The following is a 22,263-nucleotide window of genomic DNA, read 5'->3' as shown; positions in this document are numbered from 1 at the left end:
GTCGTTAATATACTGTTTCCATGCGTAGATAATAAGCAAAAAGAATACAGCTCCGAGTAATCGTTTCGTCAAGCTAAAGTCTAGCGTCTCGACGAGTTCTATTCCTGTGAGGTGAAATGCAGCACTGAGCGGTTTCGTTGAATTGTTAATCGCGTCGTTGAGACAATAATCATGATTTCCATCAACATCTGTGCATTCACACGTAGGATCTGTCGACGTGCCTATTGACGCTTGCGTGCCCGTACCGATTGATGATACTTGTGCGTTAGCAGCTAGATTTGGAAAGCAGGCAGCGATTTGCGGCTTTATTTGCGGTGTTTGCTCTATAAGAAGCGTGCGGCTGCGATGAATTTTATGAGTATGATAGTGATGCGTTGTTGCTGATTGGCTGGTTGGCGTCTTGCAGTTCATCTATTTCTTTGCTTTGCTTCCGTGCTTTATCCTGCGCAAAAGGGCACCAGATTACACTTTGAATGCATCATAAACCGCAAATGGGTTTGGTTTCAATTCTATTGACAAAGAACTCACTGGTCCAAACTGAGGACTTCAGAGCACTTGCTATGCTATTTACAACATTGCTGCATAGCACAACCACCAAAAAACGCCTCTATCGATCGAATGCGGTGCTTTATATAATACTGTTTTAGTTTTGCGCCAAAGAGCAATTGATTTTTTGTTCTCTTCGTCTTTTTTGCTTTTAATGGCAATCTGTTGCGGTTGAAAAATGCAGCAAATGTGGGAGACACTATTAAAAAAATAAACAAAATACACAGCGTTTGTTTTTTTGAGTTTTGCCCATTGGATTGTTCTTAGCAAATCCGAGTGTTGTTATAAGACAACACGTGTATCTAGGCATGTAGGTATGTAACTTCACTACTAATAGTTTTTTGGTTGATTCCTGCTTTGATATAAAAATTGAGAATGTTTAGTTGAAAGTCTAGTAAACAAATTGCAGTCCTTGCTAAGCGGCAAGCTAGACAACAGCCTTTTGACAATAGCTGGTTTATTTTACATGGTTTAATTCGCCTGGATTACCACATTAAGCGCGCAGAGGCGGTTAAGAGGTTATTGCGAAACTTTTTTGAGTCTCCATTAGCACATAAATGATCTATTATATGTTTTCGCAATACTCAATAAAATCTGTGGGGATACAAGGCTACGCAACACAGTTAATGATGGATGTACCGTGCTATTCTTAACTCCACTACCAAAAAACAGTAAATTTAAGGCAAAAGCAACAGAATAGCATATTGTAAACCCAAAACTGTAGAAATACGTGCTGTGGTGCTAGTTGCCCAAAGTGTTTTATACATTTTCCAATAGGTGCCGCTATTAGATTTAGCGTTTCAATCGTGTTCGAAAATCGAAAAAAAAAAAATAAACAAACAACTTGAATAATAATTGGGTAGAATTTTAATGTCTCTAGGATAGCGTTGACCATGTTTGAGAGATAGCGAAATATTACAGCGGCATAAAATTCACTAACGTCATTAGCATCCTTACAGCACATCAACGTACCATCCTAGTGCGTACACTAATCCGCGGTGCTGTCGTGGTTTCGTTTTATCGCCAAATTCCCATGTTATGCGTAATTCGATCAGGTATCTGCTGTTAAATTTGTTTATATAAGATAAGGATGGATTATAGAAAATATGGATATGGCCTATTACTGCCGGTTTTTCGAATAACCATGGTTGTGGAATCACACTCCAAGTTACGGAGTCGTATAGGACTTGTACCGTACCGTGACTAAACGTTTGCAAAAAAGAAGAATATATTCATTATTTTAAAATACTTGAATGAGATGATTGCCTAATAAAATAGTATGCTTTCAATTCATGGGACTACCGATGAGCGCGTAGTCAAATATTTCTTTAAAATTTGCGAAAAAAATGTAATAAAAATGACAATAAGAATAAAGCATTTAATCACTGAACAATATAAGTATTAATAAACTGTATTGTCTATTTTCATGCAATTTAGTAAGTTTTCATTTCTATGACCTATCAAGGTGATAAAAGATAGGCATACAGTTCTACCCCAACAGAAAAATCGTTAGTTCATTTACTAGACGTCATACATTTACAGTGAAAAGGTTTTTGTTATACGCTGCAAATTCTACATTTCTAAATTCCAGTACCTTTTTGTTCCCCCCCCCCTCCCCCCCCTCATCGTATCTTTACCATCAAACGATAGAGCTTATCATAATAAATTAATCCGGCAGCTCTATGCTTACGATCGGTACCACAGGTTTCAGATGGTCGTTTTTTTTAGTTTGTGATTTTTTAGTTTTCCTATCGCCTTTTTCAAAATCATCCAGCTGCACGGTAGTGCTGTCTAGCGGCATGGTTTGGCCACTATCTGTGTGATATGATATGTTACCATACTCCTGTAAACATGGAAGCGCTCCGAGTAAGAATTGGCTAAAATTTTTGCGTATGCCAAACCACCCTGAAAAATACGAAGAAAGTATACAAATAAACATATTTCGCTTCAATTAAATAGCTTACATTTGTTTCCTCCTTTAGCGTTGAAGCTAAGAATAATTAACGTGAATAGGGCAAAGAGTAGCGGTCCAGCGACAGCTATGTACGGCCAGTTAAGATCCTCATCAAGTTTATCTGCTAAGAGTACTTGGAAAACAAGTACTGGAATTACGGTGGCGCAATTTCCGATGGCAGAGTAGAACGCAGATTTTTTCTGCTGTACGGAAACTTCTGGTGTGCGCAGCAAGATAACACTAAATATGATGCTGTACAGCACAGCAACTAAACTAAGACATAACACAATCCATAGTGGTACAAAAACGACTTCCCAGCTCCATGAAACAAGTCCGTCTAGTTTCAGAGGTAAAAATACGAATTGAAGGGCATTCACAGCACAAAACAACTCAAGCTCGAATGAACGATCATGTTTGACTGCCCATACGCCAGCGCCTACGCTAGCCGCACTACCGAATATTAGTGGGATAAATACAAGCACCCACAGGTGGCGCCCGGACGTGAGACGATCGCAGGCGAGGAGTTCGAACATCAGCAATATCAGATGTAGAGAAAGCGATATGAGCATGGCTTTGAAGTGCGAATACGAATCCCCTTCGACTCTAGAAAGAACCAAATATTGGTGATCATTTAACAGTGGCTCCATTTAACTCGGGCTATCTTACCTGTAATGTGGATAGCGGCACCATACAATAGCTCCCACAATCGCACCCAGAGTAGCAATGCTTTTCCACACCCATAGTGGAACGAAAACAACCCAATAAGGCCAATCTATAGAAGATATTAATAGAACCATCAAATGGGATTTCCATCCTGCATTCTAAGAAGACCTTTTTACTAACCGATGTAATCGTCTAATCTCAAGCAGAATAAAATTGTGAAAGAGAACAAACAACAATGGACAACAAATTTGCTGCAAATAAATACAGAATGAACAACAATCATACCTAAAGTTTGTCAGGTTGATAAATTTTTGTATACCTCGGATTGAAATCCTGAAACAAGGATTGCAGATTCATGATGAGCCTTATATATCACTACCTTATCATACCGATCTGGTAGTTATTCCTTAAAATGAGCCGAATCTACCTAAATTTCACTAAAATGTTATTTGTGCCACTAAATAGGCAATGAAAGAATAAAGCAGCTCGTGGTTAACTCTAGCGCATATGTAACTACTTTTAGCGCCAATAATATCTTCAACACAAAATCTCAATTAATATAGAATCATTTCAGATGTTCGTACGCTGAAAATGATGCTAACATTCAATAGCAACCATATTTGTTATTGAATGTTTGAAACATTTGCACTGGCACTTGAATAACTACAGAACAGGGACAACCTAATTTTAAACAGGCTCACAATGACCTTGTGTTGTTAGGTTTGACAAATTTTAGTGGTACCACTAATAAGTAACACTTTAAAGGTTCATGATGAAAAGCTAAAAACTGGAATAGGAAAACATTATTGATCACCTTCGTTCATCTCCATACACAACGTATGCGTTAAGACGGATTAGTTGAACATACTTTGAAGATTTGATTGATTTACATGACGATTCTGATCCACAAAAAGGATGTTTATGATGAAATAAAAAATGTACATAATTTTCTGCAGCAAAACCTTTCAAAACAAATGAGTCGTACACACATAGGCACTTGCTTTTACGCGTGATGTCAAAAGCTTGCCACTAATCGCTGTCAGAGATCGTATGTCAAAATACTCTTAAGCACTAAGGAACTTTGCAAGGATATTTGTCGTTGGAATCCTTTGCAACGCTTTACTAATTAAGGACTAAATGTAAAATAATTAAAAATCTTATTGAATAACATAAACCATATTGTAAATGGGGTATTTCAAATTGTTGAATTGTAGGTAGAATTGTAGAATAATAACAAACGAAATAATTTAGTTCAAATGGCAAACATCAACTGTTAACTAAATGAGGGTAGGATGGTGTTTGGTAGTGTTCTTAGCATTCGACAATATATATATATATATATATTTATATATATATATATATATATATATATATATATATATATATATATATATATATATATATATATATATATATATACATATATATATATATATATATATATATATATATATATATATATATATATATATATATATATATATATATATATATATATATATATATTTATATATTCATATAAATTTTCATGATATGGCTTGCATGTTCTCATTTGCTTGTTACTGCCTTATGGCCATCTTATGGCCATAATAAATTAAAATCAATAAAAAGAAATCGTATCGATTGTTCCTCAACAGGTATGAAAACATCCGATGAAAACAGAGCAGAGTCGTGTACACGCTTATGAGTTTATGGCTTATGCTATCGTGCATAGCTGCATGAGCCTTCGAAAGGTCGTTTGTGCGCATGACTACTTGTGTGAAGCATGTATTGACGAAAAAAGATTTTCCATTATGTGTTGCTGAAGATAGGACACTTTTTCAATTATAAAAAAAAACATTTCAGGTAAGGCTACAAACCGGTTGATACCCACGTGTTAGGTTAAAATAAGTAAACCTTATTTTATAGTTTCGAATTCTGTAAGAAGTTTTGTAAGTGTGTTAAAATTAGTATATTCGTTTTTAACATGCTATCGAACCACGATTGATCCTAATGGCGCATAAATTATAGACGATGTATGGAAGTGATGTTTTATAGATCATTCCTGAAAAAATCATATGAAAATCAAGATGAGATTTGTAAGCTACATAATTGATATAATAATATCCTTAGGTCGATTTTGAATATTTTTACGATATTATGCTACACCATTACTCACGGACTTTCAATTGGCTTTGTTGATGCCTTAGTACTATTTTTAATTGAGTAGTTGTGCAACAAATAGGCCGTGTATATGCAAATTCTGAACAACTGTTAGTTATTTACACTAGAAAACTATACGCGGTATATGTTTGATGTGCTCGATAAAATGTTGAAGTAAATAAGTGTTATGTTGTTTTATAAGCAATCAATAAATTATTTGAATAAAATATATTCTTAGTTATTTGGTTCAAGATAATACAAGACTAATTGTGCCATTCTGCGTTGTATGACAGCAGAAGAGTGATTCATCGACATATCATGTTACCAAAGAATACCATTGAAGTGTGTTATTATGAGAGTTTATCGTTATACGAGGGGCTATTGTTTTTAACGTGATTAATACTAAAAGTTTTAGTTTTTTAGTCTGGTATAAAAATTTAAACATAGTAAAAAAATTTTTAACCTATTTTCAATAAATTGGATATATTTTGTGAAGCTACTAGCCCACAGATTGAAAAACATGTTTATATGAAAACTTTTGATTCATAATCTATGATGCCTAACATTGTACGGTAACAGATCTTAGAATGTGAGTTCTAATTTCTATGTGAGATTTTGTGTGAGTTCTCTCGACAATTTTACAAAAGTCGATTCTTTCTTACTCTACAGTAGAGACTATGATGATGGTAACGATGTGCTACAGCTGACTACCTTTGCAAGTCCTCGCGGACTGCATCAGGTCGTTGGGGCTTAGTATAGAGGTCCTTGTTGTGAAGGGTTACACTGAAACTGAACAAATCACGACTTTCCTGAACTTTTTTGTGGCATAGTGTGCTATAGGTCTGTAAATTACTCTTTTACGTACATTAACTGGTTGGCAAATTCTCAATCTTTGTGAGTTGTTGAGTTGTATTATGGCTGACATTTTTATGATACTTTTTAATCAAATCTCTAAGTAATTCTCTAAGTTTTTCTGATTACGTACCCTGATAATTTTTTTTAATAATCAAATAGCAATTTCGTATTGTTCCATTTTCGAAAGATATCAGTATATGGCGCTATATGGTATATAAGAGTTTAGCGGTTTAATTTTAAACCGATATCCCGTTTTGCTTCTACAACAATTAACGATTCGAATTAATAATTTCGACTACGATACAAGTTTATATGGGCATTGAATCACCAAATGATGGCAATAAAATTATCATAAATCAAACTATTTATGTATGCCACGGATGTTTACTATATTCAATGACTTGCCTTTGCTATGCTTGAGAGATCGATTTGGAATTTGTAATGCCGAATTCGCCAGAAAAAAAAAATAACAATTTAACATAGCCGAGTGAATCCGTTATGTAGCATTTGCGTGTTATATGTAATATCAATGAATTATCTAAAGGTTGATTCTGAGCATGCTCGAATTTTTTCCTATTAAGCAAGGGGCCTTACTCCTTTTAATGATTATAGCTACTAGCTCATGAATCTATCAGTCTTGCTTCACTTTTTGTTTGGATATGACTACAGTGTTAATAAGAAATATTTCGATCCTAAATATAAAATGAAGTCAATTGTGGCTAAATCTCCAATTAATCTTGGAGTGTCAGGAAATGGGATGAGTTCTGTGCGATGCTCAATCAAAACGAGGAACGTGTATAAATCATTTAAAAGGTCGCACTTGGTTCAAAGGCAAATGTTTTGTTCAAAAGTTTTAAAAGTTGACGTAAAGTCGTGCAGCAAAAACAATCAAAAAAGATTGACTCAATTTAGCAGTTTAAACAAATTAAGTAAACGAAAACATGAACGCAAAAATCTAGATGAGCTGATGTTAAATCGAGTTACTCTGAAAATACCGAATTTAATGTTTCCTAGGTAAGGAATAAAGGAAAACGTTGAGACGTCTAGGAATAGTTCCGTTTGCTTAAGAGATAGTTTTCCTTGATAAAATAATTATCCTTTGAAATTACGTTTAGGAATCCAATATGTTTACTTGTGTCGTTAATATTTTTACAGTGTGAACATTATATGCTTAAAAAGCAACTGCCAGGCGTTACAAGTGGTTAAACAACATTGGCTGCGCGGAAGCCATTCAACAGCGCTAATTCCTGTGGGGTTCCACTCCACCATCCCATGTGACGCAAATACTCATTCAGAGTTTAGAGAAACACACTGTAGCATCAAAAGAAAGCTCATAAGTAGTAGTTGTACAAAAGCTAGACCCTTCCCATTGGCTTTGCGAGAAAAAAGTTTTCTCAACATAAACAATCGATATAAAGTTGCTAGTGTGTCCCATCGTTTCTTTGAATGTACAGGCACTGTTCAAAAAGAACGATGTCATTATCATGCCGATGCACGATGCAACGTGCCTGCAAGTGCATGTCTACCACCATGGGCTCGTAAACGTGCGTCTAATAGGAGTTTAGCAACAACACCTTTGAAAAGCCATGGAATTGTTCACCAACGTGAAACGGTGCATATCACTAGTGAAAGCACGAGTGACCATAGATCGAAAACATCAGCCGACAGTGGTGCAACTCACTTACGACTTGGGCACCAAAAACTGCAGAGTATTCTGAATTCCTATCACTCAGGCTGCATTCATTGGCATCTTGAATATCTTCAAAGCTGTTATCAAGAAGCCAAACTCAAACGGAAGAGGTTCGTTGAAAAACAGGAGCATCAAACGGTTCACTGTGATCCAGTTCGCCGTTGTGGTTCTAATTCGTCCTGGAGTAGCTTCTCATGTTCACCACCGCAACGTAATCCTGTACAAGTCATCTCCTGTAGCATGAACAACTATTGCGTCGGAGTATTGTGTGGTGAAAATCGGAATAAAATTAATCATCTGATCGATAGGTTATATCAACTAAAGCTGGCGCCAAATGATGATGATGGATCGGATACGTCGCAAATTGGACCGAAAATTATTCTCACCGACTTTTCTGCCGTTTCAGTTGAGAGCATAAAACCTGCAAAACAATCCGTACAGCAGGCAAACGCAACATTGGGAGATGACTCCCAGAGAAGTAACAAAGGTCATCAAGAAACAGAATCAAAGTTACATAAGCTATATGGTAGAACTGATGCCGTAAATGAAATGCGCGATAAAAATGTGAAGAACAACAGCAATAGTAACAGTGAACTGGACAGTATTCAAAAACTAGCGCATTTCGTCTACAAAAAGGAATGTTGTTTGAAACCTCCTGCAAGTGATTGTTTCCGTAGTGAAGCTCGACCGCCGACTGTTCAATCGCTTAATACTGGTTACGACAACATATGAAATATACCATTTTGGGCAAGTATTATCATTAACGAAATATACTATACATTTACTATGATACTTTAATAAAAAAGTGTTATTTGTACGTGTGAGAATGAAATGAGCATAATTCCCTCAGGATATCATCGTATTGCATGGTTTCAATAATGGATGTAGAAACAAATAGGCAGGTCTGTGATAATCGTATTATACTATCGCAAAGTGCAGTCACCCAAAAGTCGATCGATCTCGATATCTCACCGACAGCAGACAGCAGAGATAAAACTAGCTTAGCATCGTCGGTAGTAGATACCAGTACTTTCAGTACCAGCATTCTGCACCACCAACAACAGGGGCCTTGTTCGTCTTCAGCGACATCATCTCCACCGTCAGGATCATCGCCAGTATTTCCGATTACGACAACGGTGGTTGCGGTGACTCCGGTTTGTTGCACCGCAACCACCACTCAAACCCACCATCGAAACGCTCTTGATACCGACTTAGCCAAGAGAAGCATGAAATTAAATTTGGTGGACAGTTCGGCTAGTACAATCACCAGTGCACGAGAATCACGAGAGGGTAACGTTCAAGTTAGATCAAAAATCAGTGTAGCATCTCCGAGTACAAGTGCAAGCGCTAGTACGAATATTCCTCATTCTACGACGTCTACATCCGTTGTCACGTCGACTACCACTGCTATTATCATGAAGCATCGTAAATTGAAGGAACGTACTTTTAGTGACGAAGTTGGATCACCGAAATCGCCTGCTTCAACAACAGGTATTACATGTTGTTACATTCTTGACATAATATAACGTAACCGAATTCTTAGCTTTTATTCTTCTATTCGATGAAAGCTTTGTCTTTAAACATAGCAGCCTTAGTTGTAATCGATTTTTTTTACTTTTAATATTAAACCTAACAGAACAGAGCTGATGGTTTCATGTTTTTCTCTTTTCATTATACTCCTAAATGCCCTTCAGGTGAGGGCATTTTACGTACGATGTAAAATTAACTTACAATGTAAATAGAAGTCGTCGATGATCGGAAGGCATTGAGAGATGCTCTGTACCAAGGTATTTTCCATCGTCACCGTCGTACAATCTTTGCTGTTGGGAGCTTTCTGAGAATGTTGAAGAGTCGTAACTCATCATACAACACAATCCGCAGTTCATCGGAAGGCGAAGATGATACCAAATAATACGTCAACACATGATCGTTACTAATGTTGCATATTGTTGTTAATAAAACTGCTAACATCAGCGTGCAAGGTTTTATAATTGCAGCGATACTAAAGGTTTGTTCAATACATACGTCTCAATACATACTTGATGTGTGGATAGTTTGCCGAATGCCTAATGGTTTCATACGAATCCCACCGAGACAAATCAATATGGCTTTATGATTTATTCGATGCGTGTTTTTTCTAATTCATGCATAACAAGTTATAAATTCTGCATGATTTTCAATTATTTAGATTAGCTTTGGCTAAACATAAAGAACATTTTAATCTTATGTCATAATTCTAGAAAGATGATTATTATATAGGTTTTTACCTCCAAGACGCGCTGCTAAAGTACGACAGGCAAAAATTTTACAAACTCATGTTGATCGATTGTGGTAAAATTGCGCAATAATACCGATTAAAACGATTTGTCATTAAATATTAAAAGTATCATGAACATTTATTATCTTTCAATCTGCTTTAGTGATGAAGAGGATTTTTCCAAATAAAATATATAAATATATGCAGTTTTATAGCGTTTTGTAGAATACACTGCATCGGCGACTAGAAGACAAAGATGCTACAATTCAAAATACTTATTTGAGATGCGTACGAAAATGACCAATTTTAATATGGTGATATATAGACGCGCAATAGAGCAGCAACAATGATATGTAGTTAAGCACGTGTACGTTGAATGAGAGCTACGCCCTAAACTGTGTCATACATTGTTTACCAATGCATTGTCGATCGGTCATCCAGAATTGCATCCTGCGAGTTTTTCACAAGTCAGACCTAAGCAGTGTTTCCGGAACGTTTTTTGAAAAAAAAAATGATAAGATGCAATAAAAAAATTCAAAACTGTTCATTGCTGTTGGGAACAAAAGTATAACAGCTGAAACGAATTCTTTTTGAATTTTGAATCAACTATTTATTTGAACAGTAGATATTATTTTAAAACATATTTAGTATCAATTTATGTATGTTACACACGTAAATTATGAAAATCAGTGTACACACTTCATTAATCTGCTAAAATTAATATGTTTGCCACACTTATTTTTGTCGTGTATAGTGTTATAGGAAAGCAACAAATGATGAAATGAAGAAAAATAAATTGAAATAAAAACAATTCTTTACAACGACTGTAACGTTTAATGTTGTTTACAGTAAAATTTTCAGTTGTTTATGGCCAAATTATTATAGGTTATGTTATAGAGAGATGTTTGTTTGACTATTTTAAAAACTAACTGCCAATTGAAAACAATCAAGACGTAGCTCGAGAATGTATTAAATATGCATTATTAGCCGATTGTATGGATTAATAAAAAGAATACTAGTTAATTTAAATAATAATCACCATAGTAGTTTCAAACGAAGCAGCTTAGGAAAGGTATTATGCAGAATGATTATTTGTGAATTTCATCGCTATTTATTTCAGGCGTATTTGGCTCATTAGAGATACAACTTTGATGTAACCCGCCTCTTAACTATGAAGTTAAGTATGAAACCCCTGTTACTATAGTTAACGATTGATGCGAATGATATTAGGCAAAATGGAAAACTGATGTAATGTATTAGTGACAAATGACAGAGTAGCAGAAGCTTACTTATCAGTAGCGTATGCTACTAATTAGCAGCAAGAGTAGCAGAAGCGTATGCTACTAATTTGACGAAATGAAAATAACAATGAACCGCATAACAATAAAATTTTGTTACAAGCTGAATAAAGTGGCAGTAAATTAGGTTCGTTGTTGCGTTGTTATATAGAGAAAATTATCCTAAACGGTGCCATAGCATCAAGACTTAAGGATTGAAATCTCATTACGTAATTATTTTCCATGGTGTCAGATGTGATGAAAGCAAAGCAACAGCTACGACCAAACAAACTTAAGTTTAGACTTATTTCAACGAAAGCATAAGAACATGCTTAAAAGCGTAATAAGACATACCAAAAAGAAACAACACGGTCCATGGATCTGGATCGATTGTGGCGCACGTAAATACTAATATACCCAACAAAAAGACATCAAATTGCAAAGCTGAGGAACTTTTACATCTGGCGCGTTACCCTGTGCAACTCGCTATGAACCTTGAAACGATCGTAACAAATAAAAGATCTTACAATTTCGCAAACATTTTATTAAATTAAACAATAGTCGATTAACGGTTTGAATTTACAAAGATTTCGCCTTTAACACAGATAAACAAAAATGTGAAAAATATTACATTTGAAACTAAACATAGTTGCTTCATGTCTTAGTGCACTGGTTTAAATGAAAAAAAAAATGACTTTGTGGCTCTCGACTGTTTTTTAAAAAACCCACTGCCACTGATAGATTGTAACATATTTTAAGCTTCGTTTCGCAAATGTTACATTGCGCGACTGTCGACAAGAAAATGTTCTGACTCCTTTCAAAGCCAGGCTATGGTATAAGGAGTTGCGCGCTTGATGTACGAGAGCCATTGCGCACCAGAAAATGCGCATACCCTGCGTATGCGATAGTCGTTATCGAGGAAAAAAATAAAGATCATGTGAATATATGAATGACACCATGATGGTGTAATCTACACAAAGTGTTCAGCACTTTTGTTCATTGGTTTTTTGTTGTTTGTGTGAACTTTAAAAATTATTTTACAGTTTTTTTTAACATTGATTAAACAGTGCGAGCACTAGCTTCTCTGAACACTACATATCCGCATAGCCCTAGTATTCAGGAATGCGAAATACTATCAATTTTCCTGAAATTTAGAAGGAATGCTCAATGTTACTCTGCTTCGTTGTCTTCATGACGTCTTATTTTAAATTTAAGTTTTTTTTTAATTCCACAAGAAATGGAAATAATATCACAAATTTTACTTCCAACGCACCGATTTTAATTCAAAAGAGTTTTAAGTAGCGCAGTATTACAAGACTTTTGTAACTGTAATGAATCTTGTTCTCGAGATATGTTTAGAATATTGGACTTCTCTTCCTTCAATGGAGAGTCAAACTATGATTCACTTTACTTGAATGAATGAATTAAATAACAAATTTAACAATAACACATAAAAGAGCCTACTTACATCTTAAAATTCAGCTAATATTGCCCGGAAAAAATTCAACAATAGGAATCCAAAGGGATAACTACGAGAAGCAATAGTTAGGAATCTAAGAGCACTGAAAAATTGATGTTTAATCAAATTCAATCGAAGTTGAACCTAGAGAGTTTAATCAAATCAATTGCTTGAACCGGTCAACCTGATCGAAATTAACCCGATTCAATTATTCTCATGTCTAAGCGCCTGTCGATAATATGTGCCATGTCACCTTAGAAAAAGGAAATTTTCTTAGCGAAAGGAATTGCTCAGCAGCAGGCGAGGAGTTGATCATCATTCGTACAATGTGAAAAACTGATCGTCATTTAAATACTTTCAATTGATTGTCTTTTCCTAAGCAGCGCGTGTTTGTGCTATATGCTATCGCGATCAAACGATCAGCGTTGGCGACAGTGGGACAGTTTTCGTGAGTTGCCATACTTAGAATAATTTATGCATATATATCACCTCGAAGGGTACACAGACTAGCTACTCGACCGCGTTGCATCAACAGCAAAATGTGACTTGGTGTTTTGTATTTAGCATTTCGTTAGTTTTTTCGTACTGCTAGAGGAAGGTACCATCGACATTCTTATGTTATCGACTACTTACAATTTCCAACGTTTAGTCAATCGACAACTGGACCGTGATAAGGTAGTTTGTGATTAGTTTTCAAAGCGTTCAACACGTGTTGTGTATCCAGATAGGTTAAATTGTAAAGCAGCTACAAAATACCATTGCTGGCGATATCAGACATTCTGAGGAAATATTTCAAAATTTTGTATTGAATATTCATCAATGATTCATCTTGTGCTCTGAGTTCGGGAGAAATCCAGTAGTTTAATACATTATCATGGCTCTAGTGTTACGGAATATATATCAAACATTCAACTATTTCTTCACCGAATACAAAGGTATTGACGCATGAGTGCAGTTTGCGTACACCAACATGTTTTTGTTTTACATCTTTATTATTGTATCCCAGATCCACGTGTAGAAAACTACCCTCTGCTTGGTTCGCCATGGCCAATAGTAGTGATCATCGTGTTGTATCTGCAGTTTGTCAGTAACTGGGGTCATCGGATCATGGAAAACCGGACACCATTTCAACTGACAACAGTTATGAATACATACAATCTTATACAGATAGTGATGAACCTGTACATTGGCATTGTAGGAGGCCTGAACTCTTATTTTGCTGTCGATTATAGTTGGAGTTGTGAGCCAATAAGTCAAAAAGATAGTCCATCCAGGCAAAAACTTATATTTGTCACATATCTTTACTTCATCTCTAAAATAATTGATCTATTGGATACGGTAAGCTTTCCGGTATTGCAGTATATTACCATTCAAAGTATTTCGAACTAACATATATTTAGTTTCTACAGGTATTTTTTGTATTACGTAAAAAGTACAATCAAATAACATTCCTTCACACTTATCACCATGCAGGGATGGTAGTTGCAACATACATATTTACCAAATTCTTGGCAGGTAAGTAATGTGTCGTAGCTGTTAAAATGTGTTAGCATCTCAATATGATGCTTATAGCACTCTTTTAAAAAAATTTTAAATTTACTTTTTTTCGCACCATATCAGGTAGTCATGCAACCCTATTGGGCTTGATCAATAGTTTTGTACATGTCATCATGTATTTCTACTATTTCCTCACTTCGTTCAAACCAGAATTGAAACGTTCGTTGTGGTGGAAAAAACACATCACTCAAGTTCAGCTGGTACGATTACGAAACACAACAAAGACATCGGATGATCTAATAACCTAATTACCTAATTTCCCAATTTTCAGATTCAGTTTACTATCCTTATGCTGCATTTTGGAGTACCGTTGGTGGGGGAGTACTGTGATTTTCCTAAAGTTCTATTGTTTATTGGTTTCACACAAAACATGTTTATGTTTACTTTGTTTGCAGACTTTTACATTAAAGCGTACATCAAACAAAACAAAAACATATCACGGAATTAAAGAATGGATCATTTTAAATTTTTTTATTATTTGCTGTTGAAATCTAGTTGCTTGTTTGCTTGCCTATTATATCGTGTAATTTGCTGTTATTTTTTTTAAATAGTTAATATTGTTGATCTTTTTTACATTATTCGTTATAAATGTAGAGTTTTGTTCAAGTACATACTTATTAGACACACGGATTAGTAATTTGATTCTGTAACAAAAAATGAAAGGAAAAATCGGAAGCGTAAAAAATATAAATAAATCGTCGAACATTTGTATTAATCTTTCTTCTACATTATTGGATAATGCCTTTCTATCTGTTATACTCTGGGTTTGGCATTTGAACAAAATTGAAGAAAAATAAAAAAAATTATATCACATATATTTTACCAAATAAAACACGAGCTTTTAGCTTTTGTTTAATCAAACAATGGATTTTTTTTTCGGACATATTGATATTGATATAATGAAAAAGCATGATAAAAAAGTATTAAATTGATATATATATATATATATATATATATATATATATATATATATATATATATATATATATATATATATATATATATAAATATATACCATGATGCTATTATTTTTTATTGTAAAAACCGTTCATATTTATCGGAAATAAATAAATAAATCTTATATATGATATAGTAATACTAATAATAAATAAATAAACCTAATGCATTGCTAATTTTGCTACATTGTTTTTATCATGGACAAAACCTTACATTGCATTGATAGATTTATCCATTAATAGAGAGAATTGTGCAACTGATACAGTTCCTGTTACCCTTGGCTAACAAAAACTATCAAATCTCTGTCATCTATTACTTACCTCATTATCTAATAATCTATCTCATCTCATCATCTATCTCAGCTTACCTCCCACGCACGAATATTAAAATCTTGTTTCATTTATTAACGGTTATGTACTCTTACTGCCCAAACATCAACCTTGCCTGTTAACAAGCAAGGACTTTCGGTTAGAGAACTGGTTTGATTCAAACGGCTAACAGTCCTGTATATAATTAGATTTTCGCATTGGTCCTAATGATTCACAAAGAGTTAGGCCCAATTAATGCTTGGCTTCACTAATATAGGATATAGAGAAAATTATTATTATTTATTTAGGGACTTTCAGGTTGTATTGAGATTTGTAGGATTTATTCTGGGCTGAAAGGCATTTCCTCCCAACAACCGCTGAGAGTCTTATCCCGGTCTGACTCGGTTAATTTTTGTAGTGGATTTATGTCATGTGACGCTGGTAAGTTTCGTTAGTTTTTGTGTATGGAAGATGGTGGTGTGTTGTTAAGTTGATGATTGGATGGGGGTAATGCTGGGCTACGTTTGACTAAGGATGTAGAGAAGACTTATACTTAAAAAAGTTATTCCTCTTTAAATACATTGTGTTTAAATAAACACATTGCATCAGAAGATAGAAATCACCGGGCCACTAAAACTGAACACTAAAAGGAATCATCTGAATAAAATATTTTTTTCAGCGTCTGGCATCAGACGACCGCGTCCACGTTAGACGTACAAGTAACAATGGAGTACCATAAAGATCCTGCTTGAATCCTTATTGGTATAACTTTTGTGTAAGCCACATGGACTTATCTTAATTGTACTCTTAGATAGTTAGCAGACAACGTATAAGGTGCACCGTTGGTGTTGGGAGGAAATGACCACCAAACCCTGTGCATATGTCGTTCAATAGTGTTAATAAAATACGGCCCGGCCGTCACATATGAACTAGAACGTAGATTTATAATGAAATGTAAATGGAAGCCCCTCTTTTTTGCTGGCACATTCCATTCTAGCGTTAAAAAAGCATGTGATTGGGTCGCACGTGTACGTTTGAAAAAGAAGTTGATGCAAATAGTCGACGCAATAAGTTTCATTTTATTTTCTTTGTTAAAAGCATGTGTAACGACTTGGTAGTGGCACATGTATGGTACATGAGCATCTGACACAATGAAACGGTCAGATTATGAAATCACAATGCTAGGGAGCCCAACTTTCTCTCTGCACCAAACTTTTTTTGTGTGGAAAAAAATTAATTAATAGGTGCAATCGGTGTTTCGATGTATCGATGTGTGGTACTACAGCGTTATCGACAGGAAAATTTACATTCTCAATGGTGCACCATTTTGATTGATTTTCAACTTATGAAGTAACATATTTGATGACAAAGAATGTGCAAACAGAGTTAACATCGATAGCTGTTTAAAAACCGCAGCTTTATGAAACGAATGTTTAGTAGTTGCGCTCATGCAAGCGGATCCTGTGTGGTTGACTACGGGACTTGGTGTTGCATAGATGAGCGTTAGCTTGTGATTTCTGAGTCCTAGCTGCAGAAGTAGTATACTCAAATTAGTCGATAATATTTAATAAAAGAAATGGCCTCAGCAATTTCTTTAGCATTGAATTACTACAATGATTTGTTTCTTCAAAAAAGAGGTATGGAAAGACAAATCATAAGGAAAAAACAATAAAAGCGATTTTTATTTTTAATTCTATTTTTTTCGTTTACAGATGAACGAAGTGTACATTTGCCTATGGCTGGATCTCCGCTGTTGATTTTGGGTATAGTAGGTGTATATTTATACTTTGTGCTTCGATGCGGCCCTCGGCATATGGCAAATCGTAAGCCGTACAAATTAGGAACAATAATAAAGAGTTACAATTTGGTGCAAGTGATCGCAAATGGCATGCTTTTTCTCAGGATAGTAAGTATTAACTACAATCACACAATGTTAACCGATTTGTTGATTGACTGCAAGAATTTCATTACAGTGCTACAACGTTTTCATAGTATACGACAAGTTTTCCTTTGGCTGTCAATTGATCGATTACTCGACATCCAGAGTAGGAATGGATGAGATGTATTTCAGTTACGCATATTTCTGTCTTAAACTATTCGACTTAGCTGATACGGTGTTTTTTGTACTACGCAAGAAACAGTCGCACGTATCCTTTTTGCATGTGTATCACCATTCATTAATGGTCATTACGACGTATTGTGGCTTGGTATTCGTACCAGGAGGGCATGTGTTGATGCTGGGAATTTGGAATACACTAGTTCATGCAATAATGTACTTTTATTATTTCCTCGCATCTCAAAGATCAGGACAAAATAGTATATGGTGGAAAAAATATCTCACTCGATTACAGCTTGTTCAGTTTACTCATTTAGCATTCCATTTCGGTCGTCCATTATTCAATGGAAATTGTACATTTCCATTGTTTTGGCTTTGGTATGGATTTCTACAAGCAATTATTGTACTTTTGCTGTTTTTGAATTTTTATTTTAAAGCATATCTTACGCACCCAAAAATAAAATGATCGACTTCAATACATGCAGAAAAAACACTTATTTTTCGTACATTTTAAATGTATCAATGTCTACCCACTACTATAGATGATGAAAAGATAAAAGAAACTGTTTAAAACGAGCCGTTAACTAGTAATGAATACAACATTTACTTTATATTGCGGTGATGAGATTTAAAAGTTTCAACAAGTGCTTATTTTTCCAGACGTGATCATCGTTAATTACGCTTATATAATGTAGAAATGTGTTTGTGAAACTATATGAATCAAAATTTGTTCAAAACTATGAAATTGTAGAAACTTTATAATACCATGCGTAATATTAAGCAAAAGCCAACAGCGTATATAGTGTACGAAAGTCTATATTCTGATAAAAAGATAAATAAAAAAATCCATATAAACCCTTTTTCCTATACAAGGATGACACTATACATGTAGTATTATGCAAATTGTGTTGGCTCAGTGCTATTGCAGTTTGCTGAAGGTGCTCTTTTCTGCCATATCTCTCTAAGTGTTCTCCTGTTACGTTACTTTATCTGCTGAGCTATCCAATCAGAAACGGTTGTAGATCTGTATGACTTTTTAAGCTCTCTGGGCACTCCATTGGCATAACTCGATGCTTCGTGATCGAATTTCGGTTAACGAACCAATTATAATTATTATTTACTAGCTGATAAACCCGATTTCATTCGGGTCGACGTAGTTTGAGGAAAAATAAAGGGGCATTTTTACGTATGCTTGGGTAATTCAATTTTTGATGTGCATTTTATTTTTTTTCTTATTTAGTTGTATTCATTCTATAAACGTTATTCCTAGCTTCGTCTTTGAAGGTTTTCTATTTCAATCAATTCATCTCTCGCTGGTCCTCTAGGCATATCCCTTCCAATTGGTTGTACCTGGCTTTTTCAAAATATCGTTCACTGTTTTATAACAAATCGAGCCTTTTAACCATCTTAGCTATGAAGAAAAGGATTTTTTTCAAGAAAAGGATTTTTTTTATAAAATCCTTTCTTCTCTTGTTGTTTCACAACTTCCATTTAGCTTCATAATCTTTCGCATTTTGCACGTCATCAAATTAGTAAAACATATTTTTTATGCCTTGTGTTTTCCTCTTTAATTCTTTCGGAAATACTTTTTTATACAGTATCATTTGTCTTGGATCCGTCACATAAATTTATTTACATAGCAATAAGGAAATGTAGCATATTGTTCCATCCTGAGCATGTATGACGTTCAAAATCTTTCTACTTTTCTAACACTTATTCTTATTTTGTCACTGAAGCTACCTGGAAACAGTGTTCCATTTTCCTTTATATTTGATCTGTATTGCTGTTCTCTTTCAAAACTTCATTTCATGTTTGTAAGCATTACGCTCTGAAATCGATATTTAAATTTATTACACCAACCACATTTCCAATGCTACTCAACACAATTAAAAACTGAATCTTACTGAATAACGGCATAGCGCTATGTGTTGCAAAATATTGTACACTTTTAAATGTAAACATGCATGAGAAGAAAATGAGTTGACTTTCTAAGCCCAGTTTAGTGTCTAAATAAATTTTTGAAGAGAGAAAAGTTGCAGGAAACTGCACTGTTTGTTGACGACTTTACATTTTTGTTAATTTCTTTTATTCTGATAATGGAAATTCCTTTCCCGACCATAATGTAAAAGTCACTTGTAAAAAAGAATAAACAAAAAACCATTTTTATCATTGAGCGATATTTGAACATAACAATAAATTAGATTTCCATCCACCCATTTCCGCATAGCAGAATATAATATTTTATAACTTGTTGTATAGACTGTGTTAAGGCGTACATGAAAAGTTGTTGTTAAATTTGACGATATTTGTTACTTTGGGCATTTTTTTTTCAATATTCCGAGCAGGGATTGTATGCCCTTCCACGAATGTGTCTCCAACCGGGAGAGCTGCAACGTCCCATTCTAATTTTCCAGTAAATATTGACATTTTTATGAATTTGCCTCATTTCATTTAAATCGGACATGATTGCCATGCTTGACCATATCTTCCAATACTCTAATAGGAAGAGCTCGTATGGGAGCTCTTGTTTTTAAAATTTTGTGTAAACAGAATCATCCTCACCTAAAATCATCCGGACCAAGCTTTATTGCTATGACGGAATTATTTTCTTGGTAATACAGACAGGAGGTTCTTTGGAAACCTCCCTTTGTTTCCCACTGGCGTAAATAAATCTTCGTCGCGTTATGAATAGGAAGAAGCATTTGTAGCGTGTATCAATCGAATTGGATGCCATGTGTATTTTTCAATATTTTTTATGTATTTGGTAGAGGGAGAGGGACAACCATTTGGTTATCCGCTTGTAGAACTGAAATTTAGAAAGTCTTTGTATTAAGTGATAAAATTATAGTTGATTTCGACGACATATGTACTTCAAAGTGATATTTTATGATTTGTTAAACGGGGTGGGGGTGGGGGGGGGGGGTTGTATGACAGCCCCCCTTTGTTCTTCATTGAAGAGGCTGAAATTTTGCCGGGGTTGATTTAAGCTAATATAACATCTATGTTCAGCCAAATCGGGCGCCATTTATAATTTTAAGCGGATAATATTCATTTTTTATAGGGGGAGATTGTATGGGAGCCACCCTTTGTTCCTCATTGAGATGGCTCAAATTTCGCGAGTATAACTGTTTAGTAATGAAACGTTTATGCATCAAGTTTCAGCAAAATCGGGCAACGCCTATAATTTTAACGGATAATATTCACTTTTTGGGGGGGGGGGGGGTTGTATGGGAGCCCCCCTTGGTTCTTCATTGAGGAGGCTCCAATTTTTTCAGTATTTGTTTGAAGCAATGAAACATCTATGTACCAAATTTCAGCCAAATCAGGCGTCATATAAAATTTTAAGCGGATAATATTCATTTTTAGTAGGGGGGGTTTGTATGGGAGCCCCCCTTTGTTCCCCATTGAGATGGCTCAAATTTTGCGAGTATTGATTTTTAGTAATGAAACGTTTATGCACCAAATTTTAGCTAAATCGGGCATCATTTGTATTTTTAAATGAATATTCGCGAATTGGGGTTGTATGGGAGCCCCCCTTCTGGGGGGCTCTAAAAAAAAAATCAAACGCCTAAATCCGAGACCATTATGCGCCTATGTACCAAGTTTGGTGCAAATCGGTTCAGTGATTTAGATTTAGTGATTTAGTGATATAGATTTGTTAGATGGGGGGGGGGGGGGGGGGTAGAGGTGGTTTATATGGGAGCCCCCCTTTTTTCTTCATTGAGGAGGCTGAAATCTTGCCAGTATTTGTTTAAAGTAATAAAACATCTATGTACCAAATTTCAGCCAAATCGGGCGTCATTTATAATTTTAAGCGGATAATATTCATTTTTTGAAGGGGGGGTTTGCATGGGACCCCCCCCTTTGTTCCCCATTGAAATGGCTCAAATTTTGCGAGTATTAGTTTTTAGTAATGAAACGTTTATGCACCAAATTTCAACAAAATCGGGCTACGACTATAATTTTAAGCGAATAATAATCACTTTTTGGAAGGGGGGGTTGTATGGGAGCCCCCCTTTGTTCTTCATTGAGGAGGCTGAAATTTTGCCAGTATTCGTTTAAAGTAATGAAACATTTATGTACCAAATTTCAGCTTAATCGGGCATCATTTGTATTTTTAAATGAATATTCGCGAATTGGGGTTGTATGGGAGCCCCCCTTTTGGGGGGCTCTAAAAAAAAACAAAAATCAAACGCCTAAATCCGAGACCATTATGCACCTATGTACCAAGTTTGATGCAAATCGGTTCAGTGGAAACCCCATTGAAGCGCGCGCATAGGCACATATATATATATATATACATACAAACATTCATTTTTATTTATAAGATTTAAGGACGGCCAGGCCGTATATAAGTTTGTATAGTTATTTGTGAGCTGAAAGGCATTTCCTCCCAACAGCCGCTAAGAGCCTCATCCCGGCCTAACTCGGTTAAATTAACAAACCAATGCTGTAAAATAATCGGTATGTTTTTAACAATACCTATTATATTGGTGCTCTGCTAATGGGTTAGGATCCGACGCCTCCTGAAGGCTGCATAGG

The 22,263-nt window shown here is 35.2% G+C and overlaps 4 protein-coding genes across 4 annotated transcripts; 3 read left to right on the top strand and 1 right to left on the bottom strand.

Annotated features, from left to right (window-relative positions):
- Positions 1–2,199: 2,199 nt before the first annotated feature.
- LOC128721175 (transmembrane protein 185B) lies at positions 2,200–3,600 on the bottom strand. The gene is made up of 5 exons (XM_053814899.1): positions 3,483–3,600; positions 3,344–3,414; positions 3,167–3,272; positions 2,511–3,103; positions 2,200–2,451 (listed from the first exon to the last, which is right to left on the bottom strand). Exons 1-5 carry the CDS (start codon positions 3,518–3,520, stop codon positions 2,213–2,215), a joined length of 1,047 nt encoding a protein of 348 aa, XP_053670874.1. The 5' UTR covers positions 3,521–3,600; the 3' UTR covers positions 2,200–2,212.
- Positions 3,601–8,716: 5,116 nt separating this feature from the next.
- Positions 8,717–9,762, top strand: LOC128721176 (uncharacterized). Its single transcript, XM_053814900.1, has 4 exons — positions 8,717–8,937; positions 9,034–9,107; positions 9,153–9,341; positions 9,593–9,762. Exons 1-4 carry the CDS (start codon positions 8,717–8,719, stop codon positions 9,760–9,762), a joined length of 654 nt encoding a protein of 217 aa, XP_053670875.1.
- Positions 9,763–13,717: 3,955 nt separating this feature from the next.
- On the top strand, positions 13,718–14,848 carry LOC128721086 (elongation of very long chain fatty acids protein AAEL008004-like). Its single transcript, XM_053814801.1, has 5 exons — positions 13,718–13,778; positions 13,850–14,181; positions 14,253–14,358; positions 14,464–14,600; positions 14,672–14,848. The coding sequence occupies exons 1-5, from the start codon at positions 13,718–13,720 to the stop codon at positions 14,846–14,848; spliced, it is 813 nt and encodes a 270-aa protein (XP_053670776.1).
- A 2,393-nt stretch (positions 14,849–17,241) lies between these two features.
- On the top strand, positions 17,242–18,187 carry LOC128721078 (elongation of very long chain fatty acids protein 7-like). The gene is made up of 3 exons (XM_053814793.1): positions 17,242–17,302; positions 17,378–17,571; positions 17,639–18,187. Exons 1-3 carry the CDS (start codon positions 17,242–17,244, stop codon positions 18,185–18,187), a joined length of 804 nt encoding a protein of 267 aa, XP_053670768.1.
- The last annotated feature ends 4,076 nt before the right edge of the window (positions 18,188–22,263 follow it).

This window comes from Anopheles nili, chromosome 2, assembly GCF_943737925.1.
Source record: "Anopheles nili chromosome 2, idAnoNiliSN_F5_01, whole genome shotgun sequence".
NCBI lineage: Eukaryota > Metazoa > Arthropoda > Insecta > Diptera > Culicidae > Anopheles > Anopheles nili.
This window is presented reverse-complemented; position numbering and strand designations above follow the sequence as displayed.